Here is a 22403-nt window from a genome sequence, read left to right on the forward strand (position 1 = left end):
CTTTTCGAAACAGCTTATGAATTTATTTATTTTTGCTTATAATTTATTTTTAGATGTTTGTAAAATTAAATTTTGTTTTTATTTTTCTTGAAATAAGTTGTTTTAAGCTATTTTTCTTAAAAGAGTTGTGCTGTTTTCACCACCAAATCATCTCATTTCACACTCAATTTTAAAAATTTAAAATAATTATGTATTAAATATCCTAAATACCCTTAATTAATATTCTTTTATTTTACATAATTTCTAATCCACCACCATCACTTCGGCTTTCTCCATCTTCATCTTCTTCTGCTTTATTAAAACCCTAGTGCATAAAAAACAAATTTCTTCAACCCAACAAACCTTTACGAGAAACTCACTTTAGGTAGACCGATAATCTATCAAATAAATTATCATGTTTCAATCCAGAAGAAGAAAAAAAAAACCAATCCTATAAACCAATTTTAATAGATAAAGTGAAGAATTAAGTCTTATTAAAGCATTCTTCTATGGCTGCAATAGAGATCGTTATAAGAAAAGTATGCAACCCTAAAAGTGCAATTTATTCATAAATTAATTACATGTATAAGTTATAATTACTGAAAAAAGATGAAAAGTAAAAAAGTTACATTGATATTTAAAAGCCTAAATATTTGAACAAAGATTTTGATAGTATAAAATTATGAAATAAGTTGTTTATGTTGATTTTCGAGTGAAAGAAGGCAACGCAAAGACATGGAAATCTCTCATACACTGTACATAGACTTTTTGTTATAAGTATTTGGGGGAGATGAAATATGTAGAAGATGCAAAATATTGGGACGGTGGTGGATTAATTTTAAAATGGTGATGTAAAAAAATATAAATTATTAAGGGTATTTATGATATTTTGTATACCATTTATTTATATTTTTAAAATAAGGTGGTGAAATGAGAAAATTTAAGGGTGGAAATAGCACAACTCTTCTTAAAAACACCTATAGATTTGTTTTTCTATTTAAGTTTGTTTTTTAATATATTTACAAATACAGCCAACTTTTAGAAATAAGCACTTAAATTCAACTTAAGATGGTGTTTTCAAAAGCTTATTTAAAAGCAGAAGTTAGTGATTGTGAGTTAAGTTGATTTTAAGTGCTTATTTCTAAAAGTTGGGGATGTTTGCAAATATTTCGAAAAATGAACTTAAATAGAAAATGCAGGTTTATGGATGCTTTTAAAAAAATAGCTTAAAGCAGATTATTGTAAGAGAAGCAAAAGCAAAAGCAAAAGTTGATTTTGTAAACACCTAAAACTATATTATGAGCAAAAAAAAGTTCATAATCACTTTCAAAAAGCTTTTGCAAATACCACATAACTCACTATACATAACTTCTGCTTTTAAATAAGTTTTTGCAAACACTTAAAACTATATTATGAGCAAAAAAAGCTCAGAATCACTTTCAAAAAGCTTTGCAAATACCGCCTAACTCACAATACATAACTTCTAAAGTTTTTAAATAAGTTTTTGCAAACACAACCTTGATTAATGTTTTGAGGAATTAGCTTAAAGTACGTCAAATATAATTTTATTCATGACAAGGATAGTTAAAAGATCGGAATTATTTTGCCTTTCAAGAACTAGGGTTTGAATATAAATGGAATTTGAAGGAAAAGTTACTATACTTTACCACTACACTAAATTACTTAGATAGTCGACAAAATGAAGACTGCGGTTGTTTGTCGTTTTATGAGCAAGATCCAACGTCCATAATTGAAAGACTCGGGTGCAACGCGATCATTAGGAGACGTGGGACTCCATCGCATTGTCATCAAAATGGAGCTACCAACTCAAAATCGTGTTTTATTAAATAACACTGAAGCGGTTCTATTAATTGATCGTCGTCGTATTCAATCTTCAAAAGTCAGTTTAATTTGTTACATTACCCTCCCTTCCAAAACACACGCCTCGTGGCTTGAAATTTGGAAACTTCTTTTCCATTTATGCTGCACTTTCCGAAGTTGTTTACTATAGAAAAATTAGTGGAATTGGATAAGTAAAATGGTGGAGCCTATCTAGCCAACCCTGTTCGTCAAATATAAATTTATATATGCAAGCCCATTTTTTTATTAGTTCAAAACCTAAAACATAAAAATATTAATTTACCCTTAATGAAATTCAAAACCAAATAAAATACACAAAACATTAAAAAAAAAAAAAATCGGCGTTACAACACCGATTTTGACTTGTAAAGTCGACGTTGTGTCTCCGATTTGGCTAACAAAAATCGGCATTATGACTCCGATTTTCGTGTACAAAATCGGTCTGAGTAAACTGATTAGGGAAACCAATGAAAACACACAAAAAATTCAATTTCATCTCAATCTTTTTTCCAAAATCGGCTAAAGCATTGCAACCCAACAAGAAGTAAGCATATATTAATGTCCATCCACGCATATTTATCAAGAATTGATGTTCGATTAATGTTTTTGAATTTACAAAAAAAGTTTAGTAAAAAGGACTTGTTGGTGGTGGTGCGGTGGGTGGGTCGTTGGTCGTCGCTAGGGGTGGGCATTCGGGTCGGGTTATTCGGGTATAACCCGACCCGGTCGGGTATTACCCGACCGGATCGGGTAATTTTTTACGTAGCCGGGTTTTTCCCGGGTTCGGGTACCCGGTTATCCCAAACCGGGTCGGGTCCGGGTAATAGAAATTCTACCCGGGTACCCGATCGGGTACCCGGTTTAAAAAAATTTTTTTTTTTTTTTTTTTTTTATATATATATAAAGAGATATATATATATATATATATATATATATATATATATATGTCTGTAATACATACTATATATATGTCTATGTTTGTATGTATATATATGTATATGTCTGTGTGTCTGTGTGTGTGTATATATATATATATATATATATATATATATATATATATATATATGTATATCAGTATATGTCTATATATATATATAAATATATATATGTATATCAGTGTATGTATCTGTCTATATATATATATATATATATATATATATATATATATATATATATATATATATATATATATAATATATATGTATATCAGTATATGTATATGTATATTTCTATATATATATATTTATACCTTAAAAAAAAAAAGAAAAAAAAAAAAAAAAAAGAGGAAAATAGCAAAACCCGAACCCGACCCGAACCCGACCCGAAATAACCGGGTACCCGGTTGCCGGGTACCCGGTTATCTCGGGTCGGGTTCGGGTAATTTTTTTTTTGCAAAAAACCCGAATAACCCGACCCGAATAACCCGAATAACCCGACCCGACCCGAATGCCCACCCCTAGTCGTCGCGACGGTCTGGCGCGGCAGTCGTGAGTTTTTTTTTTTTTTTTTTGATTTTTTGGTCTTGAACAAATTAAAGAATAGAGTTTGTTTGTATTTGGGTATTATTTGTTGATAAGGGCATATTCGTCTTCTTTGGTCTTGATGTGATAAAATTAGATTAATTTATGGGCTTGAACCGCTTTATGTGGCTTTGAACTAATAAAAAAATGGATTTGCATATATCTGCTGCCTAAATTTATTTGTAACAAGAATAGTGATTCCTTCTTTTTATATATATATATATATATATATATATATATATATATATATACTAGTAACAATGCCCGTGCGTTGCACAGGACACCATTACAAACATAAGAAAATAACTATTTAAAGCTTAATATACTGTATATACTGAATTAAATAAATAAGAACAAATCACAACATTAGAACATCATAATAAGATGAATAAATAATTACTGAGAACTTGGTCAATACAATTAGGCATTAGTAACAATTTTCACGATTGAGTAGTCAAACCTGAGGTTGTATAGTTTGTCGAAGGACAATATGTCATCGCTTGCTCAATTGTTTCTCAACATCCTCAAAATTAATATCTGGGGATACCGTGACAAAGTGTACAAAACCATGTAGTAGATCTTAAAAGAGTCACGAAAAGACCTATATTTATCTCAAAATTTTGTTTTGCCAAAATTTATATTTTTTAATTATAAAAATAAATAAATAATAAAGTAGTAGATGGATAGAAATAAGAGGTTCCTCAAACTACACACATTAATGGAATACAACCAATAATTGCTGGTTTCCATCTCCAACCAAGGCACATAATTCATTGCCTTATTTTTCCATTAAAACACAATACATATTTCAAATATGACTCCTTTTTCTTGAAACATATATGTTGTTATATGGTTGATGTGGGTAGGTATTATTGGGGAGTTATTATAATTATTAGGAAAAATATAGATAATTAACTGAAGTAGAAAATGACTAAAATGGCATTAGGTTACCTCTGGAATTATAGGTCAAAAGTTCGTGTTTTTATAGATAAGATACATAATTTTTAATAAATTTATGTTAAAATAAAATTATTTTACTTGCTGAAAAAATAGATATATGAATTGAATTAAGAACGTTTAAAATTTAATGTATGATATACGTATATTAATCTTGTAATTAATTTAAATAATACATGACACCATAAGTTCATAAAATATTTTTTGACATACTAAGAAACATCAAAATATTCTTTAATTCATTTATAGAATAAAACAGGTTGATACAAAATAAAAAAATTCAAACACCTCAGTTTTCACAGATCCATCTATAAGGAAAATCACTCTCGAAATCATCGGACTTCTAGAGCCAAACTCTCACTCCACCTCTCCCTCTGTTTTTTTAATCGAGAAGAAAGAAACTTCTGATAATCAGCAACCTCTGACTTTTCCTAGATGTTCCGAGTCAAATAGTCACCAATATGTAGAATCATGAAGCAAACTATTGTTCCGCTCTTCGTAATGATCATAAAATATAAGATTAATGTTTTGGATAGGAAAACTTCCGTTAGCATGAGACTTATGCTCCGATTAAGCCCTTTCGTTTCTTCTTGTAGTTGTTCTTCATGCTAACCTCAACTCTTTGCCCTCGATGATGTAACTATATCCATACAGACTGGAAAAAAAAAAAAAAACACATCCGGTATAGACAATAGTAAAACAATGGGTAATGTCAACACTATTAGAAAGCTAATAAACTAAATTAACATGAATTAGAAGGGAACTCAAACATATTACATTGATGCCTTTAACTATCCTTACATATTATAGGCCAAACAAATTGAAGTAAATTAAGATTAAATGTCTGTATCAGTACCAAGCTAATATAGGACATGAGAAAACTAAAAACAACAAAATTGAACAAATTAACGTGCAATTTTTTTTTTTTGAATGTCTTAAAGAATGTAACAGGATATTGTTTTCATGATTTCACAAAAAAAGCAACAAAACTCCATAGTAATCCTTTAAACAAAAACATCGAAATCATAAAGACAAAATCAAAAAAGAAGGTTCATGTTTGTGTAGAATAAAAAATACCATGATGAATGCAAGACCAAAAAACAGCGCGCTGAGAATGGATATGGCTTCGTCATTTTTAATTGCTCCTTGTTTCGACAAACCCTGAAGAAAATGAAAGAAATAGTAAATTTAAAATACAATAGAATAAAATAAAAAATATCAAAATCTTTTCTCGAAAAAAAAGAAAAGCAAAATAGCAAACAGAAACAACGCAACATAAACCTACACTAATTTAAAAAAATCAAACTATATGAGAACGAAAACAACAGACACTTTTCGTAAACAAAAATAGCAAACAACAACAAAAACATGAAATATTTTTTGCGAAAATCCAGCAAGAATTCATCGATGTACAATATTTCTGATAATACCCGAAAATATACGGCCAATAATTCATCGAACCCTCTAGAAAAGAACAAAACTTAAAAAAAATGAAGATTTACAAATACAAACAGACGGAGTAATTTAGAAAAGCAAAAAATAAAATCGGCAAACATTTTTATATCTAGTAAGATTTTTCATACGTTAACACAAATATGAGAAGAGTAGTTATGTAAGTTGTAACAAATATTGTGTTGTTTCGATGTTGATCTACCTTCAGGAGTTGCCAGGCCGTACATCCTCAATAAACTTTTGTATCATGGTTTCTTTTTCATTATAGATAAAAAGAAAATAAACAGAATACCTGAGAATCCAAAACAGGAAAAAAAAATCTGAAATTTGAACTTGTGTAAATTTATATATATCATATACACGTAGTAAAATTTCTTCACAAAAGATGAAAATATATGCACAAGTATATTATATGCACTGACAGTACATGTGAACAAAATTTCTTAGTCCTAACTCCTAACTAACTCTATAAATTAATTGTCTTTTCTGCCAAGACACAATAAATATGGGACATTTCACTCTCAAACAAATAAAAAAATATCAACTTTATAATACGACATAAGATTTTAAGGATTTTTAGCAAATAAAATCAGCTTTCATAGGTTTTTTTAGTTTATATGACATGTTCTTCCAAGTTTCAAAAGGGCATATCTACAAACACCATAAAAACCAAGATTTAATAATCACAAACAAAAATAGAAAATGCAGAACGTGCAACGGATAAATAGGAAAATAGAAAATGATCGTGTATTTATCATTAATCATTGTTTATTTATTACTTATAAAAAAGGTGTATTTAATAAAAAAATAAATAATAAATTTAAGATATCGGGTGATATTAAAAACCAATAAAAAGAAGAAAACAAAATTAGAGAAACAAAAATAATGCCGAACTAAAATCGCATATTAATTCATTTAAAGGAAATTTAAAACTGCTAATTTATTAATTGACAAAATTGCCCATAGGTTTAGATTTAGGTTTTAGTTCAAAGTATCTTTCTTTTATATATAACATATATATATGTTATGAATTCAAAATAATTGCATAAATTCAACGAAAAACAAGGATATATAGCTTAAAATATTGGAATTATATTGCATTCAATAACTAGAGTTTGAATATAAATGGGAACCAAACTTGAAAGAAAAGTTGCTCTACTTTACCACTAACTAAACTACTTAGATAATCGACAAAAATGAAGAGTGCACTTGCCACAAAGGAAGACTCCGGTGCAACGCGATCATGCAGGAAGCGGGGGTCCATGCACTGTCATCAAAACAACGTTGCGTTACCTCTTAGCTACCAACTTAAACCCGTGCTTTGTTAAATAACACTAAAGCGACTCTATTCGTTGAATGGCGTCGTATCCCATCTCCAAAATTTAGTTTATTTCGTTACCTTTTTGCTCTCAAGGGATAGTGATTTTTTTCTTTTTTTTTTTTTTTTTTTGTGAGTAGATAAAAATCTCTTATATGTTCGTTTTAGACAAAAGATAATTCGTATATTATTACCCTATTAGTTAAGAATCTCTTAGAGGAACGTTCTGTGAATAGTACGTAATGCTCGTTGCACGTGAAAGTACTGTCGAAGTTCATTGTCATTTTAAAATATTCCAAGTTCACTACCATAGTTTGAAGCAATTTCATAACAAACCAACAAAATTATCTCAATAATTAGATACACACATTCGTTTAAATAAAAATCTCTCAATCATACGACCAACATTCAAACTCGCGTGGGGCAAAATTTCCGCCAAAATATTGTGGAAATTAGTTCTTAAAGTCGTACCATGTTAGTTCCCAAAATTTTCGCCGATTTACAACTATTATCGTTCTGATACAGGTAAGAGGATTTCTCATTTGAATACAACATTTTTATTATAAACACATTCATATCCAGGTTAGTAAAGAAAATCACTTTTCTCTGAGTCCGGTTTCGGTCAAATCAAGTGTAACTAAACACGTAAGAATTTTTTTAAACTTTTTTTTTATGTTAGGAAAGTCAAAATTTATTCAATCGCCATTTATTCGTATGCTTTATGTTCGATGCATCATGTATGTTGTCAACGAAACCACGATTTTTGTGAAGCCTAAAAATAAATAAGCAAAGCAAAGCAACGGTTATGACAAGTCAACAAATTTGGGGTCAAAAGAACTTAAAATTGTTGAATATTTACAAGATTTATTCTGCCTTTTCAGGCTGTTGCATTACAAACTCATAGCAGGCAATGAATCCTCCAAATCTTCATGCAACCTCCCCTTAACCGGAGCGTCTTCTTCCTGAACAGCCGCAAAATGATCACACACACACACACACACACACACACACACACACACACACACACACACACACACACACACACACACACACACACACACACACACACACACACACAGAGTGTCTTTTGAGAGAGAGAGAGAGAGAGAGCATACAGTAGTCTCTTTTGATTTTGTTTGTGGAGGAACTTGTTCCAATCCGCGATTGGACCAAAGCAATTTTGCTCCGCATCCAGGTGTATCTGGTGAACCTACAGCCTCTTCATCAACCAAAACCGTATCTGCATAGTTTACTCCAGATTTGGCATCTGGAACCTGTAATACGAAAATATTACAAAAGTGATTAGTGTTATGTAATATTATTATTATTATGTTACTCTTACTCACGTATTTGATAAGATCAATAACTAGTCAACAGACAAACATCAGGTAATTTGACCGCTTTTCTTATCAGTTACGAGTCTAACCTATGATTCATCTCTACATTGCAAGTGGGCTCGTAGAGAAGGGAATTTGGAAGTAATTGCAATAAAAGAAAAATGATATTAGGTTCTGTATACCTCAAACATTGCCTCGGTTAGAATATTTTCCAAGATGGCTCTCAAACCACGCGCACCAGTATTCCTGGCTGTCGCTTTCTTTGCAATCGATCTCATTGCACTGTCTGTAAATTGTAATTTGACCTGTAATTTTGAATACTCGGTGAAAATGAAACCGTGTGTAAACGTATATATAAATATTATCAATCATAACTTACATTATTCATGCTGAACATCCTCTTGTATTGTTTACAGAGAGCATTTTTTGGCTCCGTGAGAACCTAAAAATCCAATTTCAGATTAATAATCAAATTCATAAAGGAGTAAAATCTTGAGAGCATAAGAAGTTTTTTAATCACATTTAAAGGTAAAGAGACATAAGAAGATTAGTTTATGACGAGGGTAGAACAGTAAACACACCTGAACAAGTTGGTCTTCATCAAGAGCCGATAAGCTCACTACAACAGGAAACCGCCCAACAAACTCAGGTATAAGACCATATGCAGTAAGATCACCACCCTCTACCTGCAATGACAAATGTAATCTTACGAACAATTCCTCAGGTAGTATTTGAGATATCTATTAAAAGGTGTTGTTGGACCATGCTCAGTTCATATAACGAACAATGCAAGACTTAAAGAGGAACTTTTAAATTTTAAAACATGACAAGAGTGGTTACTCACATGTTCCAATAGTGACGAGGCTGAAGCGATATTTAATCCACCAACTCTCATATTAGTACGGACAGGTGCACCAAAACCAATAGAGGAATCTTGTCGTCTGGGCAAAAGAAAAATTAACAAAATTCAAATATTGACATATGTAATAGCTCACGGTAAAAAAAAAACTTAAGACCAAAACCGAACTACCTCTCAGAAATTGTCTTCTCCAAATCAACAAAAGCTCCACCACAGATAAAGAGGATATCTTTTGTATCTATCTGCCAGTTATACCCATCAAATAGAACTATAATTTTTTTTAAAAAAAGATTAATTGATAGCATAGCAATGGAAGTATTTTGATTTGATGAGACCTTACTTTCACAAATATTTATAAAAAAAAGCGGTATGATCTTTTCATGTCTATAAAAAGGAATATGGCCCAATTTGTGTGCCTTGCAATATAAATAAAGAGCCATAGTGGTTAAGACATTAGATAACAAGGACATAAGGTTCAGTATAGTAATCTTTTGAACAGTATCGGTTAGAGATGATTAACATACGTAGATTTGATGATTAAGGTAGTCGAGTTAATACATGTCCTACTGAAGAAGAATTTACAATTTACATCCGCTCAGATAATCCAAAAAAGTCGAAAGTGAAAGTCATCGTTAAGTTTTCTAAAATGCTACCAATTAGAACTTAACAAGTCAGGGTTAATTAGGTATACAAGTGATTGTGCAGTATCTCATTTCACTCAAATCACTATACACTCGAAGGATTTAAAAAAAATAATATCGTTGATACCTTTATTGTGTGACCAAATTACAAAAACTGATTACAGCTCGGCATATTCTAAAATTTAAAATGAGATACTTGTAAGATGACACAATAGGTTTATGTGATCTAATGGTTTATCTTGCCCTAAATTTATGTGATTTAATAGTTTATCGACCACTATGATCAGGAAAATAAAAATTAAAATAAATTCAAACATTAGAGATTTTCATAAGAGATAAATTCCAAGTTATGGATACCTGAATGCTGTCACGGTGTGAATGCTTAGAAGTTCTAAGATCAGGAACACTTAAAATCTAGACAAAACAAACATGGTTATTTAATCAGTACAAGATTAATAAAATAAGTATTTAAAATGATCAAATTAAAATTCATAAGAGTCAATGTACTATACGGAACCTGGGGGAGCAATGCACAAATCACTATGTTCGTACCTCACAATTTAAAAATGAAAAACAGAAGAATGGCCACAAATGAATTACTCACAGTTCCTTCCAGCATTTTCAGTAGTGCTTGCTGAACACCCTCTCCAGATACATCTCGACCAACGTTCAAGCTCTCAGTCTACAAAAGAGCTTCCAAGAAGAAAGTTCATCAAAGAACAACAAAAATTAGCTACTGATTTTGTGACTTACTATCAAATTATTGAAGATCGGCTATACCTTCTTAGTTATCTTGTCAACTTCATCTATGTACACAATTCCTCGTTGAGCTGCTTCAACATCAAAGTCAGCAACCTAGAATGGACATTAGCATCAAGTCATGACTCCTGTGGGACAAGTCACATGCAAGTCCAGAAACATATATAAACAACTAATTTGTAGATTCGTTTTTGTTTTGCTTCTTGTTTTCACTTCTGTTTTCCTATATTTTCGTTTCTCTTCTATTCTGTAAACACAAAATGGAGTAGTCCTTCATATAGCTCAAATGAAGTTTAACGAGGTAATAGAGGAAAATGGATGTATGAATGAAATTTCAACTTTGTGTCAACATGGATTTGAGTCTTTAATTTCTTCCTCAACCCTTTAAGTAAACCATTATGATCCACGAAACACAAACTTTCCAAAATGGTCCAAAGTAAAAGCAAATTATACAATATACAACACATGCTGTAAATGGGAAGACCTCTACTGAGGCAAAAACAGCACTTCACAAAGTGAACTTGCTCAATATATAAACTTCAGTTCTAAAAAAGTACATACATAATCATCCTTTCACATAAAAAACACGAGCATTTTTTGTTTTTTATATAGCATACCTGCGAGTTTTCATTTTTAATTAAATACACAAACATAAGATGATAAGTACATGAACTTTACATACATCTTAAATCTCTCTTGAGTAATTGTTATTAAGTGAAACACATAATAAACTCAATAAAACATACCATGAGCAATTTGTATAGTATGGATTCCACATCTTCCCCTACATAACCAGCCTGGAGCATTCACACAGACAGGATCAATTAGTCGTAAAATTTGGTATTAGTGAGCAAGTACCAAACAAACATAAAAACAAGTACTCAAGAACAGGACATATTACTAAACTATATCAATCCTGCCTGTGTTAGTGAAGTGGCATCAGCAATGACAAAAGGCACATTTACAACTCGAGCTAGTGTTTTTGCAAGCAGCGTCTTCCCTGTCCTTTAGTAAAGGAGAAACGAATAAATCAGAACAGTGCAACATGCATAAATTTTTCCCTATACCCCCTTTCCCATAGGTAATAGGCCTCAACCCAAAAAAAAATATACAATTAACTTCTTTAATGACCAAATCTTTTTTTTCACAGAACTAAAATACGGGAGATCATGCCTGAGCCAGTTGGACCAATTAATAAGACATTGCTCTTCTCCAGCTCAACAACATCGCTGTTGTGACAATCTAGTTCAGGCTCAGTGCAGCCTGCTTCAGCAACTGTCCTGGTAGTGAAATGAAAATGTGGTCAACAACAAAACTTACTATGCATTTCACATAAATCAAGGAAAATCACAATTTGCCATGTGTAATGCTCAAGGGTCAAGTCATTGTGTATTATTATTCACTCATGAAAATCTAGAACCAAATGGTACATATTACATATTTTATCTCTTATAAAATATATCCAAAAAAAATCTAAGACTACATATAATAAGGAAAATGTATGGACATAACTAAGGAAGTTATGCAATCATTTTTTTACCAAGACCAGACACCAGAACAAGGAGCCATGTCTAAAGAAAATGTATTTTGCTAAAGACATGTTTATGAAATCAGTGGCATGGATAACCAAAATCATAATCCTTTTAACAAGTATTTTTACAAATTTTTGGTTTCGAGTAATTAACTAGAAATGTTTCCAGATTAAGATTTCATGTTATCAGAATTTCTTTGGACCCCCAAACTAACGAAGGAAGCCACTGAAATATTTATGTGTAAGATGGCATCCCAGAGACACGGTCCCAAAGTCATCAAATACTCTAGTTAGGATATCACAAATATCCAACGACTCAGTAAGGCTTTAATTTCTTAGATAGATAGATTTGATGAGTATGATAAATAGGCAAACCAATGGAATAATCTCCACAAAATCCGAAAAGGATTTAGATACATAGATACACTACTCACTCTTTCTGAAACATGGAGTGATTTATTCTTTTGTAGTGGTTGTAAACAGCAACAGAAAGCACCTGTTACATGAATAAAGTCATTTAGCTCCAAATTTGGATACATCCGTCAAAAAATAATAAAATAGGACCGAATTTCAGGGGAGGAAGTTGAAAACAAGGATCACCAATTAGCACATCTGTTCAGGATAATTTGGATCATATCACAGTCATCTCCAATTAAATGAATTCAATTGGATAAAGCCCACAACAATTACCCAAACTAAAAACTCCAAACTTCATTTATATTTGTACAGAGAACTAGAGAGAAAATTTCGAATTTTGTATGTTCGGAATGTCAACTTTAATGTAGAAAAGAATCATAGCTAAAATCAGGGTAAAATGTAAAAACACACATATTACAGTTTGATCTCCTAATATTCAGCATTTCCAAGGGGACATTGTCCAAACAAGCTTTAGATATATTATTCACTGAAAGTTGACGGATTCTATAAGAAAACAGGGGAATACATAAAATTTCCAGCGAAAAGTTTTGTACGTTCAGAATGCCAACTTTCATGTAGAAAAGAAGCATAACTAAAATACTATAATTATAATTATAACGAACTCAATTGATCATTCTATGCATGAAATCAGCAATCAGCAATCAGCAATTAATAAAATTCATGCACAGAACTACACCGACATATTTAACTACTTAATGGCACACTTCCATCCTTAGTAGCACTCTCTAGCGGAAACTAATATTGCAGAAATTTGCATTCGAACACGTTTTAAACATATATATTCAGCAAGAACAAGCAAACCTTCTTTGCCTTCTCCTGCCCGATAACGAACTCGTTGAGCACCTTACATATCTCCTTCGGGGTAGGCAAATCTTTCCCCAATTTTTCCACCTCCTCCGAAACCCCCGTAGCCCCTCCCTCCGAAATCTCCTCTTCGTTACAGTTACAATCACGATCAGCAGCATCACTGTTCTTCCGATTATCCTCACCGCCACCACTGTAAGACCTCAGCTTCTCCCAAATCTTAACCCCTTTCTTCCCAATTTCTCCGGCGTGATTCCCCTCCAAATCCCTAAAATTCTCTCTCCCGCCCTTAATCCTCCCAATCTCAATGAAACTCCCCTGCAGCGGCTCCAGCTTGAACGGCCGGAAATAAAAGGCCGTCCGACAATTGTGGCACATGTTCACGGCCTGGTAAATGCCGCTCTCGGCGGCGGTGATGGAGAGTGGCCGGTTCGAGAATAGCACGGTCATCGGTTTGGAGCAGCGCGGGCAATCGACCTCGGCTTTGATTTGATCGTAGTTGTCGGAGATTCCATCCCACTTGTGCCGTACCTGGAGAAATGTGGTCCGGCGGGAATGGAGGAAGGTTGCGGGGCGTAGGGTTTTGACGGCGGAGGAGTGGAAGCTTGAGTGCGGTTTGGAGGTGAGGACCGCGGCTGTGGTAATTACGCGGCGGAGCTTGGAGGTAGAGTATCTCAATATTGCAGACATTATTATCGGCGCCGCCGCTGCTGCCGCCGCTTCATATACACACTGAATGATCGTAGGTTCACTGGTGGCGGCGCAAAGCAAATGTGGCGGAGTGGTGTATGAAATGAGAGTAGCGTTTTTGTCTTCCGATGTTGAAAACGCACTTCCCATTATTTTATTTTATCAATAAATAAAAGAAAATATATAAATAAAAGATGAAGAATAAAATTAATTCAAGTATCAATTGTGAAGAAAAAATAATAATCACATTATTAAAGAAAATATTCTATGTTAAATTTCTTTAATTGTGTTCATGATTTTGACTTTTTGAGAGTGTAACTTTTTATTTGGTCCAACAATTAATTAATGTGATGTAATTATGGTGTTGCTTTAAGCAAATAGTTTATGTAAAAATTATAATTAAATTGTCTTATTAATTTAAAAATTACAAGACAATATGATAGGTAGAGCATTCACAATGCAATAATATTAGAACATATATATCTTTAGTTGAAGACATAGTAATTGTTTTCAATTTTACACTTTTTTTTTTAATTGCAAGTACTTATATAGATCTAAGTTATTAAAGCTCTAAGGTGGTGTTTGTAAATGATTATTTAAAAGTAGAAGTTAGTGATTATGATTTAAGCCAGTTTTAAGTGTTTATTTCTAAAAGTTTGGGGTGTTTGCAATTATTCCGGAAAATTAACTTAAATAGAAAAAACAAGGTTATAGGTGATTTTAAAAAAATAGCTTAAAGCAGATTATTTTAAGAGAAGCAAAAGCAAAAGTTGATTTTGCAAACACCATGAGCAAAAAAAGCTCATAATCACTTTCAAATAGCTTTTGCAAACACCACCTAAATATATTTTATTTTATAAGAGATTCTAATTATGTATTAAAAAAAAAAATATTTGAAAAAGTTAGATATGGATACTTGAATGCCATTCATGCACGCATCAGTCAACCATATATATATATATATATATATAATTATATATATATATATAAGTAGTTTATATATATACTGGGTAATTTATACTCTCGTATAGTAGTTTGCAAAGTATGTGAAAAACGTAAATCATATTTGGCTAAGCTTGTGTAACAAACTATATGTAGCAACCGTTGGCTAGATAATTTGAACTCTAGTCAATTCACACAAACTCGTTTACTCCAATCGTTGAATTATTCCTTGCAAGAACTCACGAATGATACTTGTTTTTAGATAAAATGGATTGGGAAACTTTCGAAAATTGGTTGAAATAGTAAAAAAGTGTGACAATAAACTTCTATCAAAATATATGCTAACTTAAAGAATTTAAATCCAATAAATTCTTTTAGCTTATTGCGTGCTGAGTAGGGGTGTGAACAAGCTGAGTTCGAGCTCGAGTCCAAACTCATTTTGGTTTTTTTTTTTAATTATTATTATATTATTATTATTAAAAATTATTTAGATTAAAATAAAAAAAATTACAAGATAAACAATAAACTGTAATATATATTTTTAATAATTATATGTTCCTTTTATATTATTTTTATAATATTTTATATTATTATACATTACTTAAGTAAAAAAGAATATGTAAAAATAAATAATTTAAAAAAAAAATAAGGCTCGCGAGTCGGCTCGTGAATTTAAAAAAAGCTTGAGTTCGAGTTCAAAAAACTTGAGTTAGAGTTCGAGTTTTTTTCGAATCGACTCATCGAGCTCATAAGTCGGGTTGTTACCGGTTACCACCATATCTTATCTGCACAGCCAGCATAAATAGCTTCTAAAAAATCAAATGTTGACTAGATAGTAGATATAGCTCCAACTCCAAGAGTGGCATTAATTCGTTTATTTATTAGGATTGAGCAATTTGAACTTTCGGTGCCATATTAAATTATTAATTATGCCCAAGTGTAGAATTAAACCATGAACTGAAATTTCGTGCATGCACAAACAAAATTGAGAAAATAGTATAAATAAATAATTTAAAAAAAAAAAAAATCAAGATTTGGGGACCTCAGTTTTTATAACGTGCAGATTTGTTATGGTGGGGCTGATCTCATCCAAATCCTCCTCAGCAAGGGGCAAAGGTCAAATATATATCTATTATATATATATTTGGCCTTACCACCTCACTTTTTATTATTAATTTATATAGGGAAACTTTAAAAAGGATTAAATACATTTTTTATTGAGTGTCCAATGTTCACTTCTCATAGGATTGTTGAAATATATATATATATATATATATATATATATATATATATATATATATATTAAGCAATAAACTCCAGATAATAAATAGTGATATGTCCACCCCTAAATCTTTTTTTGTGACAACCCCTAGAATTTGTATTCCCAATTCTACCCTTATGTCAATTAGCATAATTAGTCTCAATTGTTCATTTTCTCTCTCTTTCCATAACAATAATCTAATTCCTAAAAATTTGCTACCAAATAAAAAAAATTATTATTTTTATTTTTTATTATTTTCGGATTTTTTGCCATTTTTTATTTATTATTTTCGGATTTTTAGCCATTTTTTATTTATTTTTATTTTTTAATATTTTTTTAATAAATTTTTTTTTTGACATAAAAAAAAATGATTTTTTCTCGACAGATTTACAACTCCGAATATGACTATAGTTGAATATGACTATATGTGACTATGTAGACATATTCTTTCTTTATATTGCAATTTTTTACATTTTCAACTTAAAAATTTCGATTATATAGTGTGATATATCATGTTAACCAAATTATATAAAGCAACGAAGATTCCCTATTGTTTACGAAACAATCAATCAAAATCCACACAAAAAATAACAATTTTTAATCTAGTTATTAGAAGTCAACTTGAAAACGAGAAGATAAATCATATTCGAATATGACTACAATCATATTCAACAATAGTCATATTCAAAAAAATACATAAATATGACTATAGTCATATTCGAATATGACTATAGTCATGTTACTACTGTTGTTCAGATCTGCAACTGTATTTTCAGATGTGATAAAAAAAATTGAAAAATACATAAATAAAAATAGAAAAATAACGAAAGAGAGTCATGGGGAGTCGACGACAACGACGATGGTGGCGGTGGTGAAGGAAAGAGAGTGAGAGAGGCCGCGATGGTGGTGGACAAATCTGGAAAAAGAAATAAAAAAAATGAGAAAGATAACGAAAAAGGGAGAAAGAACCTTACGTGGAAACGAAGGAGGATGCGGCGGCAACGAGCGGCGACGGTAATGGTTGTGTATAAATCTATGTGGAGACGATGGTGGTGCAAAGAGAGCGAAATCGAGAGAAACTACGAGCACGAGAAAATATTAAATCACTAATCGAGTGAATCAACAATAGTCATATTCGAACGAGAGTAGTCACGTTGATGCTGTTGTTTCAGATTTGGAGAAAAAAATAAAATAAAAATCGAAAATAACGAAACGGAGGGAGGGGAAGGCGACGACAACGACGGTGAATGACAGAGAGAGGGGGGACGTGGCTACGGTAGCGGTGGTGGGCAAATCTGAAAAAAAAAAAAAAAAAAAAAAAAGAGAAAAAAAAAACCTGAGAAATTGAGAGAAAACGAAAAAAGGGAAATCTCCATGTAACGCATCCGACGAAGGGCCGCGACGAGGTGGGGGAGGCACCGCCGCCACCACTTGTACGGAGGAGGGCCTCCTGCATTAGGTTTCGATCGACCGGAGGTTGAAAGGTATTATTGGCTCCGGCGGTAACGAGTGCACGAACAACGGTGGCTATGGTGAGTGGACTACGGCGGATGAAGGAGGGAACCGGCGGTACACAGATCTGCCAAAAGACGAAAAAAGAAAAAAAAAGAAGAGAAGAGAAGAGATTGAGAACGTGAGAGAGAGAGGGTGAGTGAAAGAGTGAAATAAATTATATCACGTTAAAAACCTAATCACATAAGGGCAATTTAGTCTTATCATGTCTGATTAGGGGGGCCTCACTACTTAAGAATGAAACTTGAGTGTATGCAAAAGTCTCTAATAGTCAATTGAGTTTAGTTCAAAATATTTTCCATTGTATATTTTCCCTTTTTAATATTTCTTATACTTCACTCCATGATGCACACATAAGAAACATACCCCTTGCACTTTTACGTGAAAAAAATACGCGACAGTGGTACATACGTACGCACACTTAATATTGACTAAAATTGAGATCTAAAATAATTTTTGCTGTACTAATTTTACTACCGTTCATTCAAAAGATTGCTCTCTCTCTCTCTCTAAAACTCTCAAACCCCCCACCCCCAAATTTCACAAAAACGCCAAAAGTGGGCGTGAAAAATCATATTCCAGGATCTAATTTGGGGTGAGAGAGACTTCTCATTTTCTTCTTCTTTCTAAATATAAATACATATTAATTAAATTAACAAATAAAAAAATATTCTTCAATTATTCATTAACTATCAACTAATTATTAATCACTTAATGCGATTTCGTCAACAAAATCCAGTTGATAAGTAATTAAATACTAGGTTATAATTGTCTGGCTCATGCTTTCTCATCTATCAACTAGCACCGTTGCCAAAATTCAATCCAACAAACCGAACGTCTAACTGACTAAATAATACATTATCTTAATTCCACTTTGCACCCTTTAAATAGAGCATTTTGACATTTTATACCCATAGAAAAATAATAATAGCACTTTGCACTCTCAAAATACAATAAATCACTCCCTATGCACCATTAATTGAATAATAAATGATAATTCATTTTTATTGGTGTAAAATAACTAATTAAATTGTTATTCTCTTCAACCTCCAACCTAATCTCGAGCGCACAAAGCGCGAAAAAAAATTAAAATCACACCGGATAATTGAAAAACAAATATATTTTCTTACAAAATTAATCAAATTAACTTTTATCACGAAATTATTCGATTGATACATCTTTTATTTTAATTAATGAAAGTATTAGGTAGAGATAGTTGGAAGAAAATATAATTTTCAGATAACTTAATAATGAAATAGCTGAATAATTTTTTTCGTAATTTTTTTTTTTTTTTTGTGATAGAAAATATATTTTTTACCTTTATTAGCTTTAAACACTGATGTGTGTATGACCGCCAATTGAGCCAGGTTTAACCGAAGCCCCATGGCTCGGCCGGATTATATTTGAGTCGAGTCTATTTTTAGTGAGTCGGGCTGAGTTTGAACCATTTTACTAGGTCTGATTTCCTTATGACCTGAGTTTGAGCCTACTATGGCTCAACCCGACTAAAGTTCGACCGATTAGGTTAATAATAAAATATATAATACATTTATTAATTTAATGGTATTACTCAACATACAAGTTACGACCGTATATTTCAAACGTACAAAGTGGGATTAATCCATAATAAATTAGTCAATAAAATTTTTAATTCGGTCTCATCTAACCTGAACTAATGCGAGATAGGTACTAATAATGCGACATAGGTAATAGAACGAATCCTTAATTTTTGAAAAACCAAATATCTACTAACTAATAAATAGTTACTTGGTAGAGATTAATATAGTTTACTTTATAACTCGTGTAAATAATATATACGCAAATTATTTTAAAATTAAAGTTTGTTATATAAAAATAAGAGTAAAAAGCAGTTTGCCCCCTAAACTATGAGTCGATTTGCACTTTACCCCCCAAACAAAAAAAATTTGCACCTTTTTACCTGAACTCGTTAATTCGTTGCACGGTGCCCCCTGAACTCAATTTTCCGGCAATTTTGACCGAAAAGTTAAAACATGTGCCTTGCACGTGACATTTGCAGGGGTATCTTCGTACATTCACTTACATCTTTAATATTAAATATAAATTATTCTTTAAAAAACAAAAAAAATAAAAAATAAAAACAAAACAAAGAAAACAAAAAACAAAAAAAATATTTTGTCTTCTTCCCCCATTCGCCCACCGTGCCACCACCATCCCATACCCATCCCAGCCAAAAATTCCGTCACCCACCGGCCGCCGATCGAGTCTTCGACCACCTTCTCTCTTTCCAAAAAACGCACACTAAAAGCTCGCCATTCTGAAATTTCTGTATATCTAATTTCTCCGATTTATGTGTGTGTGTGATTGCAGGAAGTCGGCGGTAGATTCAGGCCGTATTCGGAAATAACAGGGGTTTATCGCTGTAAAGAACAGATTGATTGGAAACAAAAATACGGCAAATATAAGCTCCTTAATTACTGAACCTGCCAAATGGTAATCTTCTTTTTTTTGGGGGGATTGATTTTGCAGTTAATTATTTTATTTTATTTTATTGATTTTTGCAAAATCAATTGCAGCCAGCGGTGTACTAAGAGGAATGTTCGTCAAGCTTATCACAATGTCTGCCATGGTTAGTTTTAGTTCTAAAACTGTTTACTACACTGTTATTGTATTCCGTAATAGGAAGCGTAGTAGAGATGGCGATTAGGGTGGGGAGCGACGCAAAGATAAGTCCAAACGAAAAAGGGCAAATTTGCCCAATTGCTTAAGAGGGAAACATACGACCAATTCCAACATCTGATCGCTGCTTATTTGCTCCGGCAGACACGCCAGCCGCTGCCACACCGTCGCCGATATCTCCGCCGTTGACGCCACCAGTACACTGTTGAACGGCATCGTTCTCTGTATCTGATCTACAAATCTGATGGTGGACTCTTTTTTTTTTTTTTTTCTAATAATGATTTTGTTTAATTAAGTAGTATCTGTCTTCATTATTAATTATTAATAATTATGTAATTGGTGGTGGAGGCGTTTTTAAGTGATGAGACGTTTTTACCCTTCGAAAAATCACGTGAAAGGCACATGTGTGGGATTCCGGCAAAAATGCCCGGAATATTCCCTTTTTAAGGTACCGTGCAACGAAAACCATAGTTTAGGTAAAAACGTGCAAAAAAAATTTGTTTGGGGGGTAAAGTGCAAAACGGGCTATAGTTTAGAGGGTAAACTGCTTTTTACTCTAAAAATAAAATCCACTATTTATTTTTCATCAAAGACTTACAAAATAAATAATATTTTGAGAGAATTTTATTAAAAATACAATTATGTTGCAATGTGAACTATTTATTACCTTTTGAGGGTATAAAATACTATTACTCGTTATTGGAGGTGCAAAGGCCCAAAATAACGACAATTCGAGGATGTAAAGTGAAATTAAATTAAGCCTCTAATTTGTCAAAAAAGTTGTAAACTTATAAGAAACAATCTAGTACCACTGGCCAAATGGTTCCAAAGTCCAAAATAGGAGTTGCATCTCTATATTGATTATCACAATGAGAGCTAATTTGTATTTCTTTTAAATAAAGAATCGGCAATCAATTATTTAGGTGAATTATGTAAATTTATATTGTTGTATAATAACTTCAGGGCCGTTGCTGAGATTTTTGGAGGCCCTAGGCAATAAAATACATTTTTTTTTTCTTTATAAAAAGGTGATAAAGTCTATATTAACTCGTTTTTGTATAGTATATAACCAATAGTAAGATTACAAATTTGTGATAATTTGCATTAAGTAGCATTAAAACAAGTGAATCTATATAAAAATAATAATTAATATATTTCTAAATTTAATAATTAGGGGACTCATGATTAGATGATTATAGAAACAAGTAACAATCGTTGATTTAATATTTATTTATGAATTAAGGTTCTCAATAATTATATATATAGTATAATTTTTCCGAATAAATGCTATATATAAATGATATAAATGTTTTTTTTGGATCCTAAATTTAAAAAGAAAAATCGGGGGCACTAGGCGACCGTCCATTTCGCCTTCCCTCAGATCCGGTCTGCAAATCATACAAGATACGTAAAACATTAAGTTAACTATGTGAGACAAATTCAATCTAGCGATCGTTGACAATAAAATTCGAATTTGGATCAACTGACATAAACTCACTTTAGTCAACCGATACGACATCTTTTGTTGTACAAGATAACTTAATTATGATTAATAAAGTGATAGGCATTATTATAAAATAAAACCTTTTATTTCTATTGTGGTTTACAATGCAATTTGAGCCTTGTTTCAAGAAAACACAACTCTTATTTGTTAATATTACTTCGTAAGAGACAAAAATGAGAATATTAAAAAAAAAATTGGGTGAAGAAAAATATATTTTTGTGTACCCCACTTTGTTCAAATCTTGCTCACACTCTTGTGATTGATGTGCCTTGCAGGAAAAAAATGTAATCACGCAACTTTTCATAGAATGTAACAATTCCATTTAACAACGACATAGGTTTTTTAAATTTTAATTGTCCAAGAAAATAAAAAGTAAGAAAA

At 31.9% G+C, this 22403-nt stretch overlaps 1 protein-coding gene and 1 long non-coding RNA gene across 2 annotated transcripts; both read right to left on the reverse strand.

Annotated features, from left to right (window-relative positions):
- Positions 1 to 4546: 4546 nt before the first annotated feature.
- On the reverse strand, positions 4547 to 6458 carry LOC105976184 (uncharacterized). Its single transcript, XR_016034398.1, has 3 exons — positions 5971 to 6458; positions 5394 to 5477; positions 4547 to 4971 (listed from the first exon to the last, which is right to left on the reverse strand). It is a non-coding gene; the product is annotated as an uncharacterized LOC105976184 (long non-coding RNA).
- Positions 6459 to 7846: 1388 nt separating this feature from the next.
- On the reverse strand, positions 7847 to 14294 carry LOC105960610 (ATP-dependent Clp protease). The gene is made up of 15 exons (XM_088825657.1): positions 13453 to 14294; positions 12648 to 12709; positions 11856 to 11962; positions 11603 to 11682; positions 11429 to 11479; positions 10704 to 10778; positions 10528 to 10605; positions 10281 to 10337; positions 9454 to 9524; positions 9268 to 9364; positions 9005 to 9109; positions 8803 to 8865; positions 8606 to 8728; positions 8202 to 8360; positions 7847 to 8048 (listed from the first exon to the last, which is right to left on the reverse strand). Exons 1-15 carry the CDS (start codon positions 14143 to 14145, stop codon positions 7977 to 7979), a joined length of 1893 nt encoding a protein of 630 aa, XP_088681783.1. The 5' UTR covers positions 14146 to 14294; the 3' UTR covers positions 7847 to 7976.
- Positions 14295 to 22403: the final 8109 nt, after the last annotated feature.

The sequence above is a fragment of the Erythranthe guttata genome, chromosome 2, assembly GCF_056151865.1.
Source record: "Erythranthe guttata isolate IM_541 chromosome 2, IM_541, whole genome shotgun sequence".
NCBI lineage: Eukaryota > Viridiplantae > Streptophyta > Magnoliopsida > Lamiales > Phrymaceae > Erythranthe > Erythranthe guttata.